This window comes from Lissotriton helveticus, chromosome 1_1 (assembly GCF_964261635.1).
Source record: "Lissotriton helveticus chromosome 1_1, aLisHel1.1, whole genome shotgun sequence".
Lineage (NCBI taxonomy): Eukaryota > Metazoa > Chordata > Amphibia > Caudata > Salamandridae > Lissotriton > Lissotriton helveticus.
In genome coordinates, this window is record NC_136057.1 from 916,340,138 (window position 1) to 916,367,266 (window position 27,129).

General features: G+C 44.5%; 1 protein-coding gene across 3 annotated transcripts in view; it reads right to left on the reverse strand.

The window, feature by feature from the left end:
* The window catches only part of MSRB3 (methionine sulfoxide reductase B3), a 402,481-nt gene that overhangs the window by 219,553 nt on the left and 155,799 nt on the right, over window positions 1–27,129 (reverse strand). The window contains exon 2 of one of the 3 annotated variants that reach the window (XM_078676305.1): window positions 19,381–19,507. The exons of 1 other annotated variant lie outside the window; for it this stretch is intronic. In XM_078676305.1, coding sequence (XP_078532431.1) covers window positions 19,381–19,456 — 76 coding nt within the window. In that variant the 5' untranslated portion in view covers window positions 19,457–19,507. Of the gene's footprint in view, window positions 1–14,594; window positions 14,751–19,380; window positions 19,508–27,129 lie in introns of those variants that run through there. One more of the 3 variants, XM_078676297.1, reaches the window with a different exon arrangement.

The window sequence follows — 27,129 nt, forward strand, 5'->3', positions numbered from 1 at the left end:
CAGTTTCTGGGTCCTGTTTTCACAAGCATTATTTGTACCCTTCCCACCGTGGAATGGGTCGGTCATCAGGGGCAGGAGTAAATGTCTTTCTATGGTAGAAAGGGGAATAAAGTACACCCTACAATAGTAGGAGTAGGATTAATTGCTGATCAATGGGGAGAAAAAAACAAGGTAATTTCTTTACTTTTTATACTTTTTTTGCATGCAGAACTCTGAGTTTTTATATTCTCACATTCAAACGTGAACAAGGATTGTCAAAATCACATTTATTTGGCTGGGAAATATGGCAGTGAGAACGCAGCAAGGAGAGCTGAGTAAGCTCCCCGTGTGGTACATCTCCTACTCTATCGAAGGCTAAAATGTTGCTCTCACCCTCCAAATTAAGCTCTTACCATGACCTCAATGTTGTGGTACTGCATGTCATTCTGGTTGGTGCTGGCATTTCGATTTGGCCCCCTCGCAGTCTGCCTAAAATCCCCTCGTCTTCAATGTAAGTCAATGGGGAAAATCAATTTCTCCGATTTTTCCCCCGAAATCTCCCTCTTGCAAATTAGAAAATGTTGGCATGTATGAGCAAAACCTTTCTTGTGGCTGCTTTTTTTTACTTCGCTCCACAGTCCCTAGTGCCATGTCGTGGATGGAGTGACACAGGACAAAGAAAGCTGACGAGTCAGCGCTCCAGTCATCCATAACAGACAGTGTCCAGCGGGGAACAGCAGGGCATTCCAGAGGCAGGTGGGAAAAGAGCAGACGTGTGGGAGATTAGCTCTAGCATATGTAGGCCACCCTGTGACAGATCAGGGCTGAAATAAAGAGATTCGACAAGCCAGCAAGGAGCAGATTTACCACTTTTTCACACAGTGCAGTGCAGCAGCCACAAATGCTGCGCTGCGTGAAAAGGAGAGAGAAGTTGAGCGCCAAATTTACTGAAATATGGATCTCTCCTCCCTTTTCCCTTGTGCAGGCGCTGAAATCAGCTTCCACGCGCCACTGAGACACCTTTGCGACATGATGCAAGGGTGTCTCAGTGAGTCTGGCACAGGTTTTGTACTGGAAGGGTAGTCTTTCAGTAGAAAATCCTATGCATAGACTGACTTTAACCCTTTTCCCTCTTTGTATGTGTGGTGTACAGTGCAGCAAAGGTACAAAGTCGGAAAAGGAAGGCAAAATGAAAGCATTTCTCCTTCCTTGCGCCTATATCAAAAGGGCGCAGTTTTCTGATGCTAAACCCGGTCTACTTTATTTATTAAATTGGGTTTAGTGTCAGAAACCTTTGGTGATTGCATGGGAATGCCCATGGTCCTTCCAAGGTACGCCTCCTTGGCGCTAAGTAATGCAAAGGAGCACTATGCGCTGCTTTGCGTTACTTTCACTTTAATTCTGGAAAGTAAATCAGAAAAACTAATTGCATAGATTTGCGTCGCTTTTGTGAAGAAAATATGGCATAAAACTCGTAGTAAAATCTCCCCCCAAGTCTCCTTTGTTGCAGTGACGATGGCCTGTACACCACATCTAGGTCAACAAGCTGTGTATAGCAAAAACGAAAGAAAATTATCAATTGGTTGCAGTGTGGAGAGGGTTTAGTCTTGAAATATCAGAGATGTTGGAAAGAGGAGGAGCTATTCTCACTGCATGAGTGTGTCTTCTGGCTCAAAATGTAAATATCTATTCTCATGCGCCATAAAATACAAGAGTATATGTGGCTGAAAGCCTGCTACTAGTGTTCTAAAAAGCAGAAGGAGGACTGAACATAGCACAACCGAGTTAATAATGAAAAGTATTTGTTACATTATCTTTATTCGGCATATTAGAACAGCCATAAAAGTGCATACAATATCATATAAAAGGTCAAATGAAATAAACTGAAAGTTCAAATGAGACAGTCCCACTATTTCCTCAAGCCATAACTAACACACAATAAATCCCCGAGATATTGCCCCCCCTGTCAGAAATACAACATTAATCAGAATAAAGGTCTTTAAGTGCATACAAATGGCTCAGTGTAGTTTTATAATCTCTGATATACGGTGCAAAAGCAGCATAAAAGGCACAGTTTACAAAAACCGAAATATTGAAAGGGGGCAGCCCCAGCACTTCCTCGAGTCACAGCTAACACACAATACTTTTCCTGAGATATAAAGAACCCTTATATAAAGTGCAACATTAAAACAAACATGGGGGCCTTGAAGTGCAAACAGATAACTCAGTGCAGTTTTATTCCCCCACATGCATCAACCTATTTAGGAAGTCAAACGGTGCGAATCGGTAAATTCGGCCGTTTGCACTTCCTAAATACGTTTTTGGGATGCATGAAACAGAGTGTCAAAATTCGCTATTTTTTGCATTTCTTAAAAATGCGAATGCAATTAAGGAATCGCATTTGTGCGATTCCTTAAATGCAATGCATCATTTTTTTAAAAATTGCGAATTTTGAAATTGGAAGTGCAAATTAACACGAGGTTGACCCTCGTGTTAATTTGCGAAAATTTTTAAAAAAGCAAAAAAATTCATTTTTTAAACTTGCATGTTACAGAAACACAGGTCCTTAGGACATGTGTGTGTGTGAAACATGCACTTTAAAATACATTTCAGGGGTGCAGGGGGGGGGGGGTCCTTTGGACCCCCCCTCTGTACCCTTGCAATGCATCAACAAATTGCGAGTGCAAAAAAAAAAAATGCAAAACGGCATTGATTCCTATGGGCCTCTAGGCCCATAGGAATCAATGTAATGCCATTCCTTAATTGCGATTCGCAATTAAGGAATAGCAATTTCCAAAAATTAAGAAATCCTAAAAACTTTTAGGATTTCTTGATGCATAGGATTTTGCATTTCCTAAATAGCGATTCCTTAATTTTCGCTATTTAGGAAATGCAAAATCCTAGATTGATGCATGTGGCCGATAGTCTCTAATATTCTGTGCAAGGAGAATTGGTTTAAGGTAGTATCTCCCTAAATATTTGTAAAAACCATAGAACATCATAAAGTGCTGGGTGCTTTGCTGAGACCATCACAGGGGCCAAGGAAATGAATTTGGCGGACATACTCTCATTTCAAGGGAAGGCAACTAGATGATGTACTATGCCCTCACATAATCTTGTCAGGGCAAAACAGTGCTGAATGCTATTAATGAAGTACAAATATAGTGCTGACAACTCTCCTGAAGACTGATTGACATATAAAAGTCAACTATATTGCTTACTCAGATCCTCGCTCATTCTAAGGTCATATCTATACCAAAAAAAGTTGCTTTAATAAAAACGTTATTAAGAGATATAACTTGCAAAGGGTTTTGTAGTACAGACACCTTAAATAAAGTCCTAAAAGATGTAGATATATAAGAGAGCCAGGGGATTTTGAGAGCATAGTCCAAAGCAAGATAATCCAAGATGGCTGATTAAATGACGCTTGTTTCATTTCTATACCAGATTGAATGCCAGAGTAGGAAAGGTTTCAATAAACGCTGATCTTCCAAAAACACAACCCAACTTCTTTTTGGGCAATCCGAGATGAAGCTAAGATAGGCAGTCACAGCAAAAGTGTTTTCCTCAACTTGAAGTGAGTTACAAGGAGTATAATCCCACAACCCCTCCCCATATATCGCATTGGACACTCCCCATGCCTTGTAAATATTTCCTTAACAGATCAACAACCCAACGTCTGGGCAAGCCTAAAAATCCCATGGCAATTCCTACTCATCTTAGATCTAGCATTACCCACCTGTCTTTTAATGTAGATGTTTTCTCGGATGGAGTGTTTTCCCTCCTTTCCAAGTGCCTGATACTATGACCTAATAAATGGAAAGTAGGCTCATTTATGCGAAGCAGATAAAGAAGCAAGAAGGGAGTCAAGGGTGAAAGTAATTATGGCCAGAGGGGAGGCTTACTGTCTGTGTGGAATGAAGGCAGAAATTCAAGGTCAACTTGAGAAATGTGGATCAAAGGAGAAAGAGTTATTGATGAGTTTTGAAAATGTACATCAAAGGAGAAGGAATTATGACTGTGTCTTGCTAGAATATTGTTTGAAGGTGGTCTTTAATTGGGTCTAGACAATAATTTAGAACGATCTTTTAGGGTATAACTAGGCAATGTTCTGTGGCATTGAACACACTACGCTGAGGCTTCTTTAGGATAGGAGAGGTTTAGACCTCTGTGCCTTACATTTTATGCTTTATCCTCGTTGTATGGCTTCATGCTATTCAATACTTATTTAGAAACTTCTACTGAAGTTTTATGCTGACATCTTTCTCTTTATTTTGTGGATCTTATTGAAGCTTAGTTTAGCTTTTTCAGTGTAGTAAAATTGGGGAATTAGAAATCTTCATGCATCATAGACAGGAAGATTGGACGTTTCAACCTTTTCATTCTGCCATGTTCCTTTTACTATGTACCATCACTTCTGAGATTCCCATTGATTATTTACAATGAGAATTAATTTTATTTGCAGAGTTGGAAGTCCTTTGATAATTCTGTATTTCTATGTGATGTTTCTGGAGACAGCTTTATATTATGTTGGCCTTAAATCTGTAATAAATCTATGTTTAACCTGACTTCCCCACTTGGAACTTTACTGTGTAGCTAAATGGGTTGCACTATATTGGTGAATTGAATTGAAACCTAAATCCTTTATTCTTCAAGCTCCGTAAAAAGATCACAGTTGGAGGGGACAAAAAGGGCCCAAATCCCTTCTGTTGCAGCAGTGCCATTTGGTTGGCAATATCCTGCTGCAACTGTTTGAAAGCAAGACATGGCCACAAAAGGCTTAAAGTAAATGATCCCTCAATCAAGTGCCTGAAAAATTATGGGCATATTTATTGGCAGGCTGGAGACAACACAAATGTCATTAAATACATTTTAAAAAAGAGCGTGAAGATCAATAAATTGGGAGAGAAAAACTATTTTAAAGACACAAATCCATGAATCACTCCTAACCATACCTTCCTCAGATTCCACAAAGCACACTGTTCTAAGAAAATGTTTCCCAATGTTTTAAGGGACCTTAACTTGGAAGTTGGAGGGGATCTGTGGCCTAGTATTATCGTCTCTCCGGAGGCTTCTTTTGAATGAAGTTATTTTGAATACAGCTGCACCTATCCAAGATGCAAGGCCATTATTAATAATATTAACAAATTAGATAAAAGGGGAAAAAAGGTAACGAGCAGCCACAGTTTGTCCCTCATGCTAAAGAAAAGATTCGGATACCTGGGATTTTCATACATTGGGATAACAGTCCAGATGATGGTGTAAGAGGATTCTTTTTTTATTCGAACACCACTTTAATTATTAAAGACAATTTGAAGATTTTTAATCCCATCAAGGCCATGTTAAAAAAAGTACAAGTTGTCATGGTATTGTTACATCTGTGCCAAAAATGGAGTTGCAAGCTTACCGTGAGCCCTCTGTCAGTTGAAGAGGAATCAGCATTGATCGTTTTGTTATGTGGCATATTCTGAGACACTGCACTCAGGATATGGCTGAGTGCCTGCTCTACCAGCACTGCCCAAGGGCCAATGAACTTGCAGTGGCCTGGAGGGGTATTCCATAAGCTGTCAGTAGCACAGGGGGAGAATGGCGGCAGCAGGATTGTGGAACACAGCAAGGAGTGAAAGATGATGAACTCGGCTGCTCATTTGCTTCCCAAGTGAACAATATGCTTCCCACAATTAGGGCATGGTCAAGCATTATAACATGTCGTTTGCAATACAGCGATCTGTCCATACGATATTATGTGAGGATCCCAAATCAAAAGGAAGTAGATATGGTGAACTGTAAATTATACAGGTGCAATTAATGTAATTTCATCAATTTCGAGTTATGCTTTTAACACAAAATTCCTGAAATTATGACATTACGCCACTTTGCATATCTACACCCCATTCACAGTAAAACATTTACAGCGAATGTGTCATTTGCTGCAAAAAATGTACACACATACAAGGGAATAACAGAATGCGAGAGCCTATTGTTTGCAGAGCTTTCTTTTTTTACACTATTTTTTAGCATGAAATGCTTCCACATGTAAAATTTTGTGCTAAAATATCACGTGAAGACAGATCTGCATTTCATGTAAATTTGCCAAAATGTTGTTAATTACTAAAAAACAAATTGCACAAATATATCACACCATTATAAGTAAGGTGTTTTTCCGTTACGTCAGCTTTTGTTACAATCACATATAAGGAGGCAGTTCTAATGAATGAAATTAAAAATTAATTTATAAAGCGCATTAAACCCAAGGGTATCTAAGTGATATACCCGAAAAACAGAGTTAAGCACAGAAAATCCAGAGAACCAATGATGAGAAAAGCCATGTTTTAAATGATTTCTTGAATGAGGCAAAGCAGTCAAGTCTAGCGATGTGGACGGGTAGGGAACTCCATTACTTGTCAGCAGGCCCGGAGATGGACCAAATGTCCCATCTGATTTTCCGGAACCTGGGCATGGAGACTTTCCTTGCTGAGGAGGATCTAAGTGACGTGCTTGGAGTATACCAGCTGAATAGGGAGGAGAGATGCTGGACTCTTTGTGATGGAGAGCGAGGAAGGCTAGGCAAATAGCCTTAAAATCCATGTGTTTCCTCACAGGAAACCAACACAGCTAATGTCATCTCTGACAGACACTCATTTGGTAGTGTTAAAAATAAGGCACACAGCCGCATTTTGCACCACTTGTAGCTTGTTAAGTGAGGAGGCATTAATCCTCAAATAGAGCGAAGTGCAGTAATCTAGTCTGGAGGAGACTAAAGCAATGGCCACCGAGTGACGCAATACAACTGAAATAAAAGGAAAGACCATCCCAAGAGTCCTGATTATGCGGAAGCAGGTACTCATGATATGATTAACCTGTGAGTAAAAATTCAGGGAAGTGTTAAAGGTTACTGCAAGATTTTTGGCCACTTTAATAGGCGCTAGTAAAGGGCCACATTCCTCAGGTAACCAGTAGCAGGACCAGATGGATTCTTGTACACAAAACACCAGCACCTCAGTTTTTTCCGTGTTCAGTTTAAGAACATGTTCTTTCATCCAGATGTTAATCAGAGATTAAACTTCTCAGCTACTGAGGGCTTTCACTCTGACACCTGCCTGACGAAGGCGCTGACTTATGCGCACAGGTGAGACTGTGTTTTAAAGGTTGCCTGCAAATCTAGCAGCACCACGACAGTCACCCCACCCTGATCCACGAGGTGCCTGATACTCTCCGTAGCAGCCACCAGTGCAGATTCTGTGCTGTGACCACATCTAAAGATTTTTTGTGAAGGGTCCAGAATGTCACATGTCTCAATGAGCATCACTAATTCCTGATTAAGGTATTTCTCCAGGATTTTGGTAGTTGTAGGCAGAAGCGAGACAGGATGAAAGTTCTTCATATCATCAGGATCAACATTAGGCTTTTTTTGAAGAGTGATTGCGGTAGCCTCCTTACAAGGTTGAGGGACAGCACCAGAATCAAGGGCATGATTGAGTACATGCTGTAAAGGTTTGGCAACACAATCAGGTGCTAGTTACAGAATTTTAGGTGCACAAGGGTTCACAAGGGGCCCTGATCTAAGGCTAATGAGAAGCTCCTTAATTTTCTGCTCGGAAATAGTGAAGAATATGTCCCAACACATTTGCTCTCCAATTTTTCATTGCATTCTTTGTCCTCTTGCTTACATTTTTGGCCAACAGCCCATTCTCCGTCGGGTCATGTGAGGATGTCACTGTTGTGATGGAGTACACTCTCTGCCAAACTCTAAGACAGATCCTAAATCTTCCTTTCAGCGCTCTGCTATTATTTATTGTGTAAACTCCTTATACTTCTATGACCATTATTTACTTATGCTTTGTGCTTCCTTGATTGCAGCAGTTCACTTAATCTGCTATGATGGTATGCTCGTACAAGAAAATCAGTATACATATTTTCAGAGCTTTTCCCCAGGTGTCAGGTTTAAAAAAAAAAAATGTGGATTCACAGTCTGAAATAAATGCAAGTTCGCCGCTGACAGAACAAATAATTAAGGGACGGTAAAATACTGAAACTCTTCCCCGACATTTTAATTAAAATTCTATTTTATTTCTTAAATAAAGCTTTATTTCTTAAATACACATGATTAAAAAATGTGTTGGCTGGGATTTCATGAACATTCAATGTAGTTTAAATGTTCTAAATGAATAAATTCAATAGCATTTAAGTCCTGGAATAACCGATATTGATATTTTAGAAGTTGAACAATCAGATAAACAGGTACTTGTGAATATTCCTTTTTTTTGCAAGCACATACATCCATGTCAATCAGCCTGCTTTCCTTGTATCACTTCCATCATAACATCCAAGTGTAGCGTTCAAATAAGATCCTCACGTCTATAAAGGATATCTTTTTGCAAAATCAGATCTGTTACCTAGAACACTCCCACTCTTCCATATCGTAATGCTTTTGTTTCAATTTAAAATACCAAAAATAATATGTGATTTAAACATTAAATGATGTGAATAATAAAAAGTTAACAAAAGAGTAATGAAAGCATAATACGCGACCTAAAAATATCAAAAATCAACTTAGCGGTTTGTACATCTTCAAACGAGCTTACAAAGCGACACCAGTGGTGCTTCACGGAAAAAAAAACTAACGCCATTCCAAGGTAAAGAAACCTGAACCAGCGATATCGTGTACATTTTTAGTAGGTTTTGGCAATCTTTTTAGTATTGATGTCGTAATTGCTTTTCTGCCAATGTTCATTTTCTGACCAAACGGTACCTGTCGTCATAGTTAAAAATTGCAATGAAAACATAAATGGAACATTTTAATTAAAGAAAAACAGACCATCATTTTGATGTTGAATAAAGTTTCATCTGTTTACATCTAGTGCTCCGAGCAAAAAACGAGGGTTTCAAGCCTTTCCTTAACTGCTGACGTAAAATATATTATTATTACCCAAGATGATAATGGTGAAAAGCATTAAAAAAAAAGCTTGTTCTTCACAGGAACCTCTCGAATCACAGTCGAATTCAACGGTTGCTACCTCTACCCAAACATCCCAAGTCCTCAAACTAGGAATCGGGTCCAATCAGAGCCTGACCCGCATGTCCAATCACAGCCTGACCCGCATTTCCAATCACAGCCTGACCCGCATGTCCAATCACAACCGGATTCCCATGTCCAATCACTCACTAGTCATAGCAACAAGCTGCCTGTGGGAAACCAAGTGCCTGGTAGCCCTGTGAACTAGTACCTGTTAGCGGAGTTCCCCCCCTAGGGAGGATGTGAAAACAACCAGCTCATGATGCCCGCGTCATTGCCTTAGGTAGCTATGCACAAAATACCCCAGATTGGCAGCTGATTTCACCAGTCGGAAAAGTGATCTAGTCACACTGTGGAAAAGTGTCTACTGCATTCAAATAAAGTCTGTATCCAGCTCCTGTTAAACGGAAAACATGCTTTGAAAGCTCTCATTACGTCTCGTCCTGCGTAGGCTGCGCTTGGGCAGTCTTGCCGGCGAGATCTTATGTTTTTCAGTGTGGGGCTTGAAGCCGCCCCTCTTCTCCATTGTCTGGCTTCCTAAACGGAGGCCAGCCATTGGAGGAGAGGGGCGTCTGTCCATTTAAGCCCCGTGTTTTGGGGATTGAGGGGTGTGTTTTTTAGGTTCTTTCTCTCCTCTTCCCATTGGCTGGAATTTTACATTCCAGCCAATGGGAAGAGGAGAGAAAGAAAAACACGCTCCCCTGTCCGAAAATCACGGCGCGTTTCTCCGAGACATTGCTTCTTGACCTCGGAGAAAGATGGTTGGTGTTATGGCGTGGTCCGCTTTCCTGCAGGGGCTACCGAGGGTAAGTATCTGTCCTCTAGTGATCCTTGTTTGTACTGTGGTGTTAAGTTATATATGTCTCTGTGGGCTTCCTTTTGACTTTTGTTAACCACTCTTTGTGAACCTATACGTCACCCAGTCTTCAATCGACCGACAACAGCAAATGTGTTCCCAAGGTTTGCAGTTTTGCTGTTCTCACGTGTGACCTATGTTATTATAGTTTTACGTTTAACGGTGTTTGAGGAACGCCCAGGGGGAGCTGATCTATTCCAAATTTAAATTTACATAGAATTAATCTAAATTAAACTTATTTTTATAGTGGTCACCCTAACCTGCACTTTCCCTTTGACCCGCTCCCTCCCTCCTGCTCCGTGGCAGCCCATCTCCCTCCTTCCCTTTCCCGCTCCTCAGGCTGGCCGCCATGTTACTGGGGAGATTGTAACTGCAGCTCCGAGGGGGACCTGCTGTTGATGTCCTTCCTGCGGAGCTGGGAGCGCACCAGGCACAGGAGAGGGGAGTGAAAGGAGGAGGGGCAGGAGGTGGGCAGGAAGGTGCAGCAGCCCTGGGAGCAACGAGTGCAGCACAAGTCCCTCTGCCCTGCAGGGCCCGAGCCGGCGCTGAGTCTCTCCTGGTCGCTGGCGCCGGGGGCAGGTACAGTTTGTCACTGTTTGTTTTCTTGGCGCTGGCCAGGCGGCGCTGCCAGGGAAGGCTGCGCTGAGATTTCCCCGGGCTGCCGCTGAACTGGATCCGATGAGCTGACTGCCCCGTCTGCCCGCGCAGCGCCTTCCCGCGACCCGGGTGCTGGCTCGGCCGAGCTTTCCCTTTTCATTTCCTGGATTGCAAGCGCTGTGATTGCCCGCACGCAGGATCCCGGGTAGGAGGAACTTATGTGACCCCCGGCCCGCAGCTTGGATAATGCAGGTAAGCTCTCTCTCCACCCCGTGCCCCCTTGTTGAGTGCTCGCTTTTCTTGCCTCTGTTCCCTCGTTGTGATTGTTTTTCTGCCCTCTGTTCCCTGGTTGTGTTTGTTTTTCTGCCCTCTGTTCCCTCGTTGTGATTGTCTTTCTGCCCTCTGTTCCCTGGTTGTGATTCTGCCCTCTGTTCCCTCGTTGTGATTGTTTTTCTGCCCTCTGTACCCTCATTGTGATTGTGATTCTGCCCTCTGTTCCCTCGTTGTGATTCTGCCCTCTGTTCCCTCGTGGTGATTGTTTTTCTGCCCTCTGTTCCCTCGTTGTGATTCTGCCCTCTGTTCCCTCGTTGTGATTCTGCCCTCTGTTCCCTCATTGTGATTGTTTTTCTGCCCTCTGTTCCCTCATTGTGATTGTTTTTCTGCCCTCTGTTCACTCGTTGTGATTGTTTTTCTGCCCTCTGTTCCCTGTGTGTGGCTCTCTGTGTGTGTGGCTCTGTGTGTGTATGTGGCTCTGTGTGTGTGTGTGTGTGTGGCTCTGTGTGTGTGTTGGGCTCTGTGTGTGTGTTGGGCTCTGTGTGTGTGTTGGGCTCTGTGTGTGTTGGGCTCTGTGTGTGTTGTGCTCTGTGTGTGTGTGTGTTGGGCTCTGTGTGTGGAGGGCTCTGTGTGTGTGTGTGTTGGGCTCTGTGTGTGTGTGTGTTGGGCTCTTTGTGTGTTTGGCTCTGTGTGTGTGTGTGTTGGGCTCTGTGTGTGTGTTGGGCTCTGTGTGTGTGTTGGGCTCTGTGTGTGTGTGTTGGGCTCTGTGTGTTGCTGTTGGGCTCTGTCTGTCTGTGTGTGTGGCTCTGTGTTTGTGGCTCTGTCTGTCTGTGTGTGTGGCTCTGTCTGTCTGTGGCTCTGTGTGTGCGTGTGGCTCTGTGTGTGCGTGTGGCTCTGTGTGTGTGTGTGTGTGTGTGTGTGTGTGTGGCTCTGTCTGTGTGTGTGCGGCTCTGTGTGTGTAGCTTTTTTTTAGGTGGCTCTATGTGTGGGTGGCTGTGTGTGTAGGCGGCTCTGTGTGGGTGGCTCTGTGTGTGTGGGGGTGGCTCTGTGTGTGTGTGGGTGGCTCTGTGTGGGTGGCTCTGTATGTGTGTGTGGGTGGCTTTGTGTGTGTGGCTCTGTGTGCGGGTGCAAATGCAATAGGTCTTGCATTTGCGAGAGCGATTAAGCTACTGGCATTGTAAATGACAATGCCATTTATTTATATGTTTTAAAAACAAAAACATAAATCAAAAAAAATGTCATGAGCAATGCCAATAGCTCTAACTTTAACAATGCCGAGACCATTGCATTGTAAATGCTTGTTTAACTTGCTAACTGCACGATCCTCCAAATCTGAAGCCTTCATCGACTGTCTGTGACTACTGGAAAGATCCTTTCCTGCCATGTAAGATCATCATTGAGTAAACCAACCAAGAGGGACCACCAACTGGATTGCACGGCTTTACATTCTGCTTTGGCCTCTGCAGAAACTATTCCATCTTCTCAGGTCCTCTTCTCTGTGACTGCCAAGCCACTAAACACTTCATATGTGGTTGATTGGCCATCAAAAGACCTCCAAGACACTTATGAAGTGCAAAGGTAACTAACTATGTTATGTTATGTACTGTCTCTTCTATAGCGCGCGGCTACCCCAAAGGGTGTCCCGGCGCTTTGGCAAAGAGACCTGAAACTAAAACACACAACACGGCAGCACGCAGTGGTCCAAGAAATTATGCAGAAAAGAGCCAAGTCTTCAGCTCTCGTCTGAAAGACAGGAGACTGTTGGCTTTCCGGAGGGTGATAGAGAGCTCATTCCAGCGGCATGCCGCCAGGTACCGGAAAGACCGACCACCCATCCGGGCACGTCTGATAGACGGTACATCGGCCTTAGCCAACCCAGCCGACCGCAGCATCCTCCGCGGCGCATAAAAAACCATGCGCTTCCTGATGTAGTTTGGGCCAACAGAATGAAGGGCCTTAAACGCCAGGGTAAGAATCTTAAATACGATTCTTTTGGAGATGGGCAGCCAATGCAGCTTTTTCAGCAGATCCGAGGCTCTTGCTTTCCGTAGAAGGCCGAAAATAGCTCTTGCTGCTGAATTCTGCACTATTTGCAGCCTGGCCAACAAATATTTAGGCAATCCCAAATATAGGGCATTGGCGTAGTCGAGTCGCGACCCAATTAACGCCTGAACAATAATTTTTTTATACTGCAAGGAGAGCAGCGGAAGAAATTTTCTAAGCATCTTCAGGATGCCGAAGCATTTCCCGGCCAGCCCGATAATTTGGGGTCTGAAAGAAAGGCCGTCATCGCACACCACCCCAAGGTTTTTAGCTTGGGTCGACGCCTTCTCAGGGGGAAACATCTCCTGGGGCCACCAAGATTTCCAGCAGGGGTCAGGAGCGCAGCCAAAGAAAAGCAACTCAGACTTGTCTGAGTTGCATTTAAGGCTGTGCCGTTGAAACCATGCAAAGACCGCACTCAGACAGCCTTTGATCCTGGCGCCATCAAAAGCCTCGCCCTTCCTGCATGTAAACAGGAGCTGGGTGTCATCAGCGTAGGATATAATCTGGGCACCAAAAGTCTCCGCTACCTCCGCCAGAGGGGCCATATAGATATTAAAAAGGGTGGGGCTCATAATAGACCCTTGAGGAACCCCCACCTCTAGCGGCGGCATTTCCGCGGAGAACGGAGGTGCCCAGATCACCTGTCGGCGCCCCGATAGAAAGGATTGAAACCAATCCAACACCGTCCCTCGCAGCCCGATCTCCCAGAGTCTTTTGAGGAGACCGTCATGAGGGACGGTGTCGAAAGCTGCCGACAGGTCAAGCATGACTAACATAGCCTTAGCTATGTAACTATACGGGCTGGGCCAAATCTTCATTACACACTGGCTCGATTCATTTGTCGGTGGGTTGCACTTTGATTTAAGTCCACAAAAAATTACCCATTACTGGGAATTGCTGTTCACTGGGGAGCAAAAACCAGTCCAACGATAGACATGTGGATGCATAGCATGTCATACTGTGATACACAAACTGATATTTATGCTACACTTCAGCTCCCAACCTCTCGTCCTAAGGACATCTGGCATATATATTGCTGCTACTTGCGACAGACGCAACAACCACCCCCTTACTCCTCCCCAGATTCTCCACAAACTGACAGGGTGCAAGGGCCCCCCTCCCCGTTAGTACCCAACACTCTTTTGACCCCCTAGGGCAGTATCTAGCCCCACGTAGCATGTCAAGACAAGAACTGATGGTAAAGGTATGCGAATAACAGTGCTGCAATCACCACCGAACGTGGTTCTCCATTGCACCATTAGGCAAATATGCGGTTTCTCTTTTTGCTCTCCTAAAAATATTCTTCTACGGGAGACCCTCCCTCATCCCCCCTCCTCCCTCTTCATCCCACATAGGGACCTTTACTGTGTTTGTTGTTTGATTTGAAATGCATTCCAATGCTGATGTTATTGAGAAGATATGCTAGAAACACTGTGGAACCTGCACATTGGGATGTGTTGTAATGGCTTGTTATTGCAAATAAAAATCATAATTACATTTTTATTTAAAAGGGCAATTGCTCCTACTGGGAACATTTTGCCTAACACTTATCTTGCCTTTATAAATATTCCTGGTGAGTATTTGACATAGGTTCATTTATTTGTCATTTATGTTTCTTTATCCCACTTCCCTATCAGGTGTGCATCTAATAAAAATGTTTGCCATTACATCAAAGCCTAAAGGTGTTCTGCCATGTGTTGCTTTGTGTCCTTTTCTAGATCAGACTCATGTTTCTTCTAGCGAATAAGAGAATATGATGATTGTATCATGTAAATGCAGTTAAGTACAACTGAATACACTTTTCTTAGGTGTATTGTACAGCCCCACCTGTGCTGATTCGACATCTGAAGTGTTTGTGTAGGAGCCCAGATGTGCATTCTACAGGGTTTCTGGTCCAGTTTTGAGCAGCATAGCATCTCATCTCTCGGGGCGTGAAAAGGTTCCACAGTGGTCTATGCAACAGTGGCAGAAATAGGAATCCAGTATTTCCTGTGAATAGGGTGACACGTATGAGAATTACGGGGAATGAAATTACTTGAACATGCATGGTGTGGTAAACAAAAAGGACATATGTCATCTTGCGGATATGTATGTCAAGAGACAAATTAGCTGCACCTATGTGAACTTCCTGTTACTTAACGAAAACTTAATGCTACTTAATGGCATAGGAGTGGGTGTGCCCTACTTACTCTTAGGGTCTACGGATGTGACATGCAACATGAGCTTGTAGGCATGTACCATGCCCATGGCTGCCTCTATAAGGCTCCACGTGTGCTATGATAGACAACACTGCTCCACATTCCTGTGGGGCTTTGTCTGCTATACCATACATATATGTTTCCAACATATGCTGTAGCCCAGTCGTCTGAGGGTGGAATTTTGCTAGGACTCTGGGAAGCAACTTGTCTATACCATTGTGGCCCTGCGGCTGGATTCAGGGAGCTGGGGAGACAATGGAGTAATTCAAATATATATATATAGCATGCTACAATCAGAATACTTAAATACATCTCTGCACACTGCTATTGGAGAATACATAATAAACGGCAAAAGAGAACTGCTCTCAATTTACATTAATTCTACTGATGGCACTTGTGCAGTCATTTTACCTTAAGTAGGTGGTATACCTCAATGAATGCAAGCCACATGTTGTAGCTGGATTCATCACAAAATTGAGAGGAGGAGGACAATGCACCCATACATCTCATTCATCCCTCCCGTAAATAACTCATATATCACATACAAGTAGGGTGTCTGAAAAGGAGATCACAGATACACGCAGATGACCATGGCCTAAATTAGCATAGAGGTCATCCGCTAAAACTAAACTCAGCAAAGATCGGATTAAAATGAGAAGTCCGTCCTTAATGGAAGAGGATGTCGCACATACATAGTAGTGTCATGCTTCATCATCGGCATCCTCTCCCCACCCCAGTAAGATGGTACTACCAGGGCCGATTCAACATATGTATGTCTAAAAACATTAAGCTCGATGGGTAGCGAGAGTGCAATAGCTCAAACCTGCCTGCTAATTACCAACATGTTTCGGCCCTCAAAAAATTATCCTTTGTGGTCTGGGGCATTCGTCAGGGCTAAAGGATCCCTACAAAAATAAGCAATCAGCTTAATTTATTCTAATTGGTAATGCATGTGCATCACCAAACAACAATCACCTAGGTGAGTCCTACCTGGGTTTCCTTCCAAAAGATTATCGTAGAAGACCCTAGACTTTAGTGATACCAGTAGGCTGGTCAGGGAGGGAGTGATGTCCCTTGTAGACACACTTGCATCAAAAGGTTCACCCCTCCAGTGAACCTAATTGTTCCCGCTCCATGCCACTGGGTTCACAACCGTTCACAATTGTAGCCACTTTTGCCAGAAGGTAACAGCACACAATTTAAAAGTTAAACTCTGTCTCCTTCGTTTGCCGCCATTAACTATTACTCTGCTGCACACCCAGCATGAAGTCCCCTTGGATGCTGAGGGTCTTTGGGCGCCAACAACCCCTCCTGTCACCTTCAGTAGGTCCCACACAGCTTTAGCAAATTATGGTAAAAGCATTGAATTCTACAACATCTCAAGTAACACAAAAACACAATTACACATCTAAGCTTGCCGTTTAAAAATGTGCTGTTTTTACACCCCCCGTACAGACAATATCAATAAAAAGCTAATAAAAAACCAGCAATGAAAGTCAGTTGCAAAGCTATCTGACTTTTCTAGTGGCAGGCGTTAGATCCGGTGGATCCCGCTGAATCAGTCTCAGAGATCGCGTGGTTACCAAACTATGACCAACAGGAATACAGACTGATGTCAAAGCCTCCTTTGTTGTTTTCAGAGGTGTGGGAGTTTTCAGTAACTGTGCAATGAACGAGAGCAACTTCTGCTGTAATAAGACAACTTAAAAACTTAACAGACATTTCATTCAAGATTAAGCATAAATGGCCTTTTTTAAATTCCATGCAGAAAACAAGTGATGCAGGTAGCCAAGCCAGCATTCAGTGTCACACGAAGCACACCTAAAGAAAATGGAACCCAAAGGATAAAACCCACAGCAAAGCGAAAGGTGAAATGCTCTTCATAAGGTGGGTGGTCTGTCTCAGAAAACATACTCGGAAGGCTGCAGAGTTGATTGAAAAAAATCAGATAAGGATTATTGAGGCCAATTGTAAACGTAAAGGAGGATGTAACGTGGCCGTTGTTGCGTGACACTGTCACAGTAAACTAAGAATTAATTTAATGCACAGACACTTCCAAAACACGTCTCTACTTCTAAGTGTAATATTTGGAACAAACACAGCTGTATAGAAGTAAGTATGCGTACAAGCAAGATGTGCAAGTGCATTCATAAAATAGGCTGTGTTATTAAAAAAAAATGCAACTTTATACAATTGTTCGTTTATTCCACGTGGTGTGGGCTATTTAAGTTTTGGAAGCGCTGGGTGTGTTAAACTCCTTCTTCGAGAATAAAGAGGTTAGGCTGCCATCTAGTGGACATTTTGTGTAAACACTCCTCCCAAGGGTTTAGTTGTGTTGCCACTTGCACAGATAGCATGTTTTTTTTTTCTAGTAATATGTGTTTATATTTTTTCTTGGTTCTTCCCTGCGGATATTATACACCTGTACCTGCTAACCCTATGACGTATATATCGCAAATCTACAAGTGAACGGTCACGAAACAGAAGCAGGACTCCCCTCGAGCTAGAAAATGCTGAATATTTAGCTAAGCATATTTCACAAACACGTTCACGTGCTTAAGCATCGAAGTCCCCCAAAACATACATTTTATTTATGTAGACATGTGGTATTGAATACATGTCTGAATATGTATTACTACGAGTTCAGAACAAAAACAAAAAGTTGTAAACATTTGCCACAGAATCACTAGTTTTAACACCTTCATGAAAACACAAATCGGTGGAATGGTTGTTTTAATAGGCAGTTGTCTTCGTTGTTTTCAGCAATACGCATAATAATATTCTTGTTAATTGTATTATTGTTATTAATAATATTATTTCAATTATTATCTTGTAACATACATAATAAAAAGTCACTAGTTTCTTTTATTAGCACATAAAGCCAGTGGTGAAGTCCACCAAGCTATAAGAGACACAACATGCACTCAAAATATTCGGTTGTTTTAAAACCAGGCTTCTTCTAGTCACATCTCTTGGCAACCAACATCATTAAGTAGATAAAAGAAGTGTGTTATGGTAACCAGCGAATTTTAACTTTTCATCATTTAGTCTCCATTTTAAATACCTTCTTCTCTTTCGAGGAGCAAATATATATTTTGCTGCAGGAGTCGGGTACACCAGACATGAGGAAGACCGACGGGCCTGAGATACTGATCTCAGGAAGAGAATTCTGGCTCTAGCAATAGAGAGAATGAAGGGCTAAGAGCCAGCACACCAAGCTAAGTACGTATGTGTGCATTTAGGAACCTAGTAATACCGAATATTGTACTAGATATACAACAGAAATGAATGGGGGTAAAAAACAGAGAAGAGACTGGCAAGTGCATTTTATATATAGCTGAAACATGTTGACACTTCTACATAGGGAAGTAGACGAGAGATATTTTTATTCCTTTGAATCATTGGTAGCCTTTTGTACTATTTATTTCATATCGTACGTCTACTGAACAATAATACAATCAAAACTAAAACATGCTGGATCTAGTACAGATCTGAGCAAAACCAATAAATACGCGCACGTCAGGTCGTAATTACACTGCCTGATTTAATATATTATTTGTAAGGACTAGAGTTTTTGTGAAGGTGGCAATGGTATGGTCAATGGTCAGAATGTTTAAGACCACTTTACACATACAAGCTGGAATCTCATTTGTTCCAATAAAAGGCTAGGTTTATAATAAAACAGAGAAGCTTCAGCAAGCCTAAATATGGCTGCATCACTCTGTTTTGTGAAGTCTACACGGGTTGCGCATGCACTTCTATGATTATTAATGTTATGTTGAACGACGTTCACTAAACTGATCATGAAAAGGATATCTCCATCCCTTACAGATAGAGGGGTGGGACAACCGAAAGCATGGATTTTTCTGTCTAGATACCTAGATTTCGCTGAGACAATTTGCGCAGTCAAGACATATTCCCGCGACTATTGAACGGTGTGCACGGCTCTATTCGTATTGCAACAGGTACTCCAAATATTTATTTTAGCCTTAATTATATACTTTTTTGTAAATTAGCCTATTTCTCTATGACTACTTCAGTTATTCTCTATTCTGTTTTACATCCATTTTTACTGTTTGCATTTTGGTCATTCTATTTCGAACCAGGAACCAGGATTTTTATTTTCCTACCTGACACAAAGGAATCATTTTTCAAGGTTAGCTGTCTGTATGTGTGTGAGTATATATATATATATTGGACAACGCTTAAACCCCTGGGAGTTGAGAGTGCACTCTAGAAATGGAGCCAGAGAGTCCAAGGAAAGCAATGACGAGCTCCCTCTGTTTGCAGCAGAGTGTGCCAGGGTACAAGAAGTGAATTTAGGTCGCCTTCATACAGAGTCATTGACTGCGGCAGACGCACCCCCTGTGAGGGCCCTCAGAATGCATCACAAAGACAAGCTGCACTCATTCAACCTGAGGGAAGCCCACAGGCTCGCAGGGATACTGGCTGGCTCTTTGTCACCAAATGAAGCAAGTTGAATGCAGACATCACTGTGATATTCTCACCAACAAAACGAAGGGCAAAGAACAAGGTCAAGAGCTGAGTAGGGAGAGAAAAAAAGATCAACAATTAAAACATCAACAAAAATGGCATGTGCTGCAAACGTGATGATACAGATGATGAATCACAGAGACAAATAAAACAATGTACCGCTACACTACTAATGGGCACTGTTCAACACCTCGAAAAACGTGTAGTCAGACACCAGCTTGGAAAACGCTACTACCTACATGTAAATGTAGGAGGTACAGCTGCTATCACGGGGTGTTCTTATTTTTTCAGTTCCAATTTTAAATAATATATAAATTGTCTTGCTTCTTTGTAAAGATTTATTACCTTAGTTTTGTCATATGTATAGTACTATTTTATTTCCCATTTCATTTGATGTCTTCACAGTTACTGTGTAGTTTTGTTTAACAACTTCATAACAGTTGAGAACTATATGAAATGAAATAAGCAAGCCATGCACATTTAACCTATTTCTAAAGATGCTTTTCTTTGCACATGACTTTCTCATTGAACATAGAAGGATGTCAAAAGAAGGAAAACATGAAATCATGGTTAATAAAAAACAGTGCAAAGAAAAAAGCAAAACAAAGATCTGGTCACAAACAATTGAATCCCATGATGTAGTACACAAAATAACGAGTTACCTTCCATCGAGTATAAGATTATAGTTAACAAGAAACACGTTATATTTTTTGCTCCAAGGAAGTAGTGCATACCACTCCATTTCACACTTAATCAAAAAGATTGCTACAAGAAAAATGCATTCTATAATAGAGGAAACAAAGAGGGAGTTGGTGAGGAAGTGCGGCAGGAATACAGAAGGTAAGCAAGGGGAAGCAAGGAAGGGCACTGAGGTCCACGGGGATGTATAAACCAAACATATGGACAAAGCGTCATTAACAACTGATAAATGAGCACAAGTCAGTGGCCTGTGCACAAGTGACCACAGCTTATACACAGAGGTCTAGTAAATTGTCCTAGATTTACCTCAAAATGTCTTAAACAACCTTTACAAAGAAGACTGTTCTTACATTGACATTTCTATACAGTATTGATCCAGAATGCTGAATTTGGCAAGCTGCTCGTCATCGTCATAACTGACTTGTCTACACATTGAGAAAGCGAATACCATTATGTATTTGTATATATTGTATTTGAGATGTTTGCATTTAACTTATATATAAATTGTGCAAAAGGATATGGCTTTGTGACATGATGTAATAAGTTTATCCTCTTTTTTGGAATTTCAGCTATGCCGCCCCATGTATATATATATATATATCATCAGTTTTAACAAAAGGACTGTAAAATAAATATATCGTACAAGATGCACTGTTGCAGGAAACATTTTTGCACCATAACTTGTTTGTAAGTGGATATTTGTGCACGTTAAGTGTAGATAATATCAATTTGATTTGGATTGGGGCTATGCTACTGTTTTTACTTACTGGTCAATGGTAGAAAGAAATCTGCAGTTCAGTGAATCGAAAGGAAGATTAATTTGGTACTGACTGATACATTAATAGACCCTTTTTCTATACTATATAGATAGTGCAAGTAAAAAGAACCTATAATTTGATTAAAAGAAGCCTCAAATGCATGTAAAAATTCCCAAAATCTTGTCATGCAAAGAACTGATCGCCCTTCGGAAAAGGTTAAAAGTGGAAAGGTAATCTGCAGACATAAGAAAAGGTGCAAACATGTGCCTGAGGAAGACCCAATCTCGGTCGCTGTGATTTTCAAGGCTGGACAGAAAAATTAATGTAATCCTACTCTGAGGAGTCCTGCTGGGCCACAGTTCTCCACTTTTCCCTTCTGACCGATCCGAATTTCCACAAAAGAGATTAATCATATGAATAAGCTTTTGACCTGTTCACTGGTCAGCTACGAAGCATGCCTAGATCCTGGTGCTCCAGACAATCTTGGCCGCGGCTAACTGTTCAACCCTGGAGAATGTCTAGAACCTGGTCAACCTCACCCTACTGGTATACATAGCATTTTCTACTGTTTCCTATAAACACAATTTGTAATTTTTGTGATTTTTACATAACATAACTTTGATGTCATTGTTTTTTTTTGGATCACATTTATTTTATTGGCATCAAAACAAAACAATGCAATGGTAGGACAGCTACAGCTCGTGTTTCTCCTAATGCCCCCCTCGCTGGCCCCAACCTGAGACATCCGGTCACCAGGGGCAGATGCAATGAGTCCATGTATGCTGGTGAAGGTGGCCTCCGTCTCTACGATGCACATTAGAACTCCCGTACCCACTCCCCCCCTCTGCCCACCCCAACCCCCACTTGCCCTCCTCTTGAACTACCCTCTTCCCCCCTCCCCCCTCCCTCCGGTGTGTTCCGTTGTGTGAATTCTAGTGATTCACCTAGGTCTCTTCCGTATTTTCTTTTCTCCGTCACCTTGTGGTTTGTGAAACTCATCCACCAATCTGAGGACTTTAAGGTACTTCGGGCATGTAAGTTCATGGAATTCGTGGGATAGCAGCGCCACCAAAGGCGACCATATCTCCCTGAAGGTGTCAGAGGTTTGCGTAAGGGAGGCTTGGATGCGCTCCATCCCCATTATATACCATAGTTTGTGGAGCCATCCCGTGTGTGTGGGTTTCCGTGTGTTGCCCCAGAGTGAGAGGATGTGTTGCGTCGCTGCCCCCATTGCCAGCCCCATTTGTTTCCCCCGGATTGACTTGAGCGGGAAGGTCAGTTTGTTAGGCAGGCCCAGTATTGCATAAGCGGGGAATCGGGGGATTTCCGTTTCAAAATATAGGTCTATGTCCCGGAGTACCACCTCCCAATATTCTTGCACTTCCGGACAACCCCAGAGCAGGTGGATCATGGTCCCTGTGTGTCCGCAACCCCTCCAGCACTTGGGGTCCCGGCTGGGGTTACTCTGGTGTAGCCTCTCCGGGGTCAGATGCCAGTAACTGGCCACCTTAACCGCGGACTCCCTACTGGCCATGTTGCGAGCTAGCTGTGTGGTGTGCCGATAAAAGATGTCTTGCCATTCCATATCGGAGAGCGCCCGGCCTAGTTCTCTCTCCCATCGCCTCTGCCCTGCTGACCTAGTCTGTGGCACGGGTGGGGTCAGTAATTTATAGAATTCTGTAATTGCCCTTTTGTCCTCGGATTTGGTCAGGAGCCACTTCTCAAAGGGCGTGAGGAAGCGGCTCACATGTGGGAGTTTGTCTTTGTGAGTAAGCCAGTGTCGCAGCTGAAAGTATTGGAAATTATGTGGGTGATCTATCTCATATCCATCTCTGATCGCGTCTAGTGTCATAAAACCCTGTATGTCAAATAAGTCTCCGGCCGCGCGGCACCTCGTTCGTCGCCACTGAGGGAAGGAGCTTGGGACCAATCCCAGTGGGAACGCTGGGTTGTCAAGTAGGGGTGTCATCGGCGACGGAAAGGATGTGAGATCCCTAGCTACCGCCACCGCATCCCACACCTGTAGGAGTGTTCTGGTGACGGGGGACTTTCTGATGTATGCCGGTCTGTCCCAGCGTGCCAGAAATGGGATTCTCCAAAGTGGCATTCCCGCCATCGCTCTGTCCTGAAACAGCCACCTTTTCTCCGAGACCGGCCTGGACCACTCTAAAAGATATCGCAGCTGGGCTGCTTGAAAGTATCGTTGCAAGTCGGGGACACCCAGCCCTCCTTCGGCATGCACTCGTGTAAGAAGATCGCGCCGCATCCTCGGACGTATTGCTGGATGACGTCCTGAAGCTTTTTAATCATACCTATCGGGGGGGGGGTGATCGGGATGGTCTGGAACAGATATAGCACCTTCGGTAGTAAGGACATTTTAACGGCCGCTACTCGGCCCAACCACGAAAGCGGTTGTTGTCGCCATCGGAGAGTATCCCCTCTGATGCGCGTAAGGAGCTTAGTGTAGTTCAGGTCAACCGTCTGGGCCGTCGTGGGCGTCAAGTCGATCCCCAGGTATGAAAGCACCACTTGCTCTTATAGTCCCCATACCTGGAGCGAGCCCCTGTTGGCCTGGCGAGCATTACTCCCTAGAGGGAGGATCACGGACTTTCCAACATTCATTTTGAAGCCCGATACCTTCCCGAAACGCTCCATTTCCTCCAAAAATGCCGGAATCGAGACCCTAGGGTTGTCCACGGCGACTAAAATGTCATCCGTGTATAAGCTGATAGTTTGTGCTACGCCCCCGAAGGTGATGCCCTTGATAGCCTGATTGTCCCGTACCCGTTGGGCGAACGGTTCAATGTAAAGGGCGAATAGTAACGGCGAAAGCGGGCAGCCTTTGCCTCGTGCCCCGTCGAATATTAAGCGGTTTGGAGCTCGCCCCGTTTACTTTGATCACCACCCAGGCCCTAAATCTCTCCACTAGACCAAATCTCGACAGTGTCCTGTCTAGGTGGATCTAATCCACTCTATCAAACGCTTTTTCAGCGTCGACTGATAGAAGGGCAGCGTTCGTAGCATTGTAGTGGGCTTTATCAATCACGTGCATCAGGAGCTTGGTGTTGTCTGCGCATTGACGGGAGGGTATGAAACCTGCCTGATCGGGTTCAATTATACCTGGGAGACATGGCCCCAGTCTCGCTGCCAGGATCCCCGTAAAAAGCTTCAGGTCGATGTTAAGTAGTGAGATTGGCCTTCATGCAGCGCACTGAGAGGCGTCTTTACCTTGTTTCGGCAGGACTATAATGTCTGCCTCGAGCATCTCTTGTGGGATCGAGCCCGGTCCCTGGAAGAAGTTGAAAAGTTTCGTCAACACTGGGGCGAGGAGGTGGCAAAAGGATTTATAAAAGCCCGCCGAGTACCCGTCCGGGCCTGGTGCCTTAAGTGGTTTAAGACGTGCGATGGCCGAGATTACCTCCTCCAGGCGTATGGGAGCGTCTAGGGCCTTGGCATTTGCGTCATTGAGCGCCGTCACATTAGCTTCGCGTAGATACTCCTTCCCCGCCTCATCGTCCAGGGCAGGATCAGCCTCATATAGCCTGGCACAGAATGCCCGGAATGCCTCTGCAATGCGATCGTCCTCGTATAGTTTCCTCCCATTTACCTCGCGGATGACAGGGATCTTAGACCGGATCGTTTTCGCTTTAAGTTTACTGGCCAGTAGGCGTCCCGTCCTATCCCCCCCCCACATAGTATGTGTGTCTAAGGCGTAACGCCGCATATTCCGCCCTATCCAGGTCAAGGCTCGCAAGCTGCGCTCTGGCTGCCTTTAATTTACGCCAAATCCTGGGGGCCCCAGTCCAACAATGCACTCACTCTAGCTCTAGCACCTGCGCTGACAGCTCCTGGTGCCTTTCTTTCCGTTCCTTATGGTCCGCGGCTGAAATCGCCATCAATTCCCCCCTGACGACTGCCTTTAGCGCCCCCCATACCGCTGTCATGGCTACCTCCCCCGTGTCATTCCGGCTTAAATAATCCTTGATGCTCTGTGAAAGTTGCTGTGTGACCCCTGTACGCATAAGCAAAGTCTCGCGGAGCCGCCAGTTGCCTTTGTGTGATTGCATACGTGGGACTTGCAATTTGAGTACTATTGCCTCACGGTCTGAAAGGGCCGCTGGGGTAACCTCCAGATCTTGTATCATGGGGGCCAGATCTGTAGAGCTAAGAAAATGGTCTATTCTGGCATATGTACGGTGCACGTGTGAGTAAAAGGTGTAACCTGGAGCTGTGCGGTGTATCTCCCTCCATGCGTCCAGGAACCCCTTGCTAGTGAGCCAGCTTTTCCCCTCGGCAGAGAGAGCTCCAGAGTCGCCGAATCTCTGTCCCGACCTGTCCACCACATTATCCATAACCAGGTTTATGTCCCCGCCTATTAGTGTGTACCTCGAATCTGCGCCCAAGGCCTCCGATAGCGCTCCCTTAAGAAATGTCTCTTGTTTGGTGTTGGGAGGGTAGATGAAACCCACTGTCAACGCCACGTTTCCAATAAAAACAGTGTGTGCAAGTAGTCTGCCTTTGATTTCTGCCACTTTGTCTCCCACCCGGCCCTTGAAGTGTCTAGCGAAAAGGATAGCCACCCCGGCTTTCTTCTCCGGGGTGGATGAATAGAACTGATGTGGGAAAACTCTGGACTTCATGCGGTGCCAGTCTTTGGCCAACAAGTTTGTTTCTTGAAGGAGGCATATTGCTGCCCCGGAGTTCTCCAAATATGAGAGTACTGCCCGTCTCTTGATTGGATTATTGAGTCCCTTAACATTTAATGTTAGAACCTGAATAGACTCGTTAGCCACGTAGACTTATTTGCCCTACCTTGCTCTTACGCTGCCCAGGTCCGGAGCCCCGCCGAGCTCCCGCTCTAACTGCCTTGGTGAAAGGAACACACCGGAGCCCACCTCCCCTCCCCAAAACCCCCGGAACTTCAACCGAACCCCCCCTGGAAGTGCTTGAATGTCAACTCCCTCCCTTCCCACCCAACCCTCCCCCACCCCAACTGTGAGTCCCCAACTGGTGAACATTGTCCCAGGCCTATTCAACAATAGTTCAGGCTTGTGGTAGAGTTTCGAGTGAAGGGAATGCGTGGCAATGGCGGCCCTGAGGCCCCCCGTCCCTCCCCCCCCCAATGTAGCGCTGTGGTGGTGCTCGGCCAATCTCCTGCTCTCGTCCCTTCAAGAGTCTGCGCCCGTGTCTTTAGAGACTACCCGTATTGCTGCCACATGTTCCTGCGCCATTGTTTCTGGGTTCGGTTTGGGTCCCTTCTTGGCCGCGTGTCTGCGCCTCACTCGCTGCCAGCCGTCTCTGGACATTTGTGAAGATGTCGGCTGCGTGGGCCGTGGCTCTGTCTCTTCGTCCGAGGTGTCCCCTTCATGGGGGATACCCAGCAGGTTGCATGTATCCCGTTGTGACTTTAATTGCTGAAGGGCTCCGTTCCATTTAAATATAAGTCTAAACGGGTGGCCCCAGGAGTACAGGATCCCATTGTCGCGCAGGAAAGTGGGAGCCACCTTGAAAGCTCGCCGTTTCTGCAGAGTAATTGCCGACAGGTCCTGGAAGAGCTCCACCGTATGACCCCTGAAGCAGACGGGTTGTGCTTGACGTGCCGCCTTCAGGATGCGTTCTTTGAGGGGGTAATCAGGCAAAAAAGCCAGAATGTCCGGGGGAGGAGCAGGCGCCCTACGTGGAAGACCCACTCTGTGGGCTCTATTGATACGTATCACAAAGTCCTCATTCTCCTTCAGTATGCCCGAAACAGTTCCTGCAGGTATAGTGTAACATCCTCCCCCTCCGCTTTAGACGGCACATTTCGAACGCGAATGTTATTGCGTCTTGAGCGGTTCTCAAGGTCCTCTGTGTGTGCGTGTAGGTCTATTTGTTGGTCTTGGAGCCTGATGATTTCCTGCTTCAAGATGTCCACCTCCGCACTCCTAGCATGTCCCGTGGTCTCCGCCGCTTTCACCCTTTCTCCAAGGTCATCTATGTCCCGACGCAGCTCCTTGAATCCTTTTCTTGCTTGAGGGTTTGAAAGTCTTCTCTCAGGGAGGTGAAGAGGGTCTCCATAAATGATTTCGTGACTGGGGCGTCCCCTTCTTCGCGGTCTTTCTCTTTAGGTGGCGCCGACGATGTCGGGTTGTCCGGGCTCTTGTCCCCCTTCGATGATCCCTTATTCAACATTTCCGGGATGGTGCGTCCCCCTCTACGATTCGCGTTAGCCAT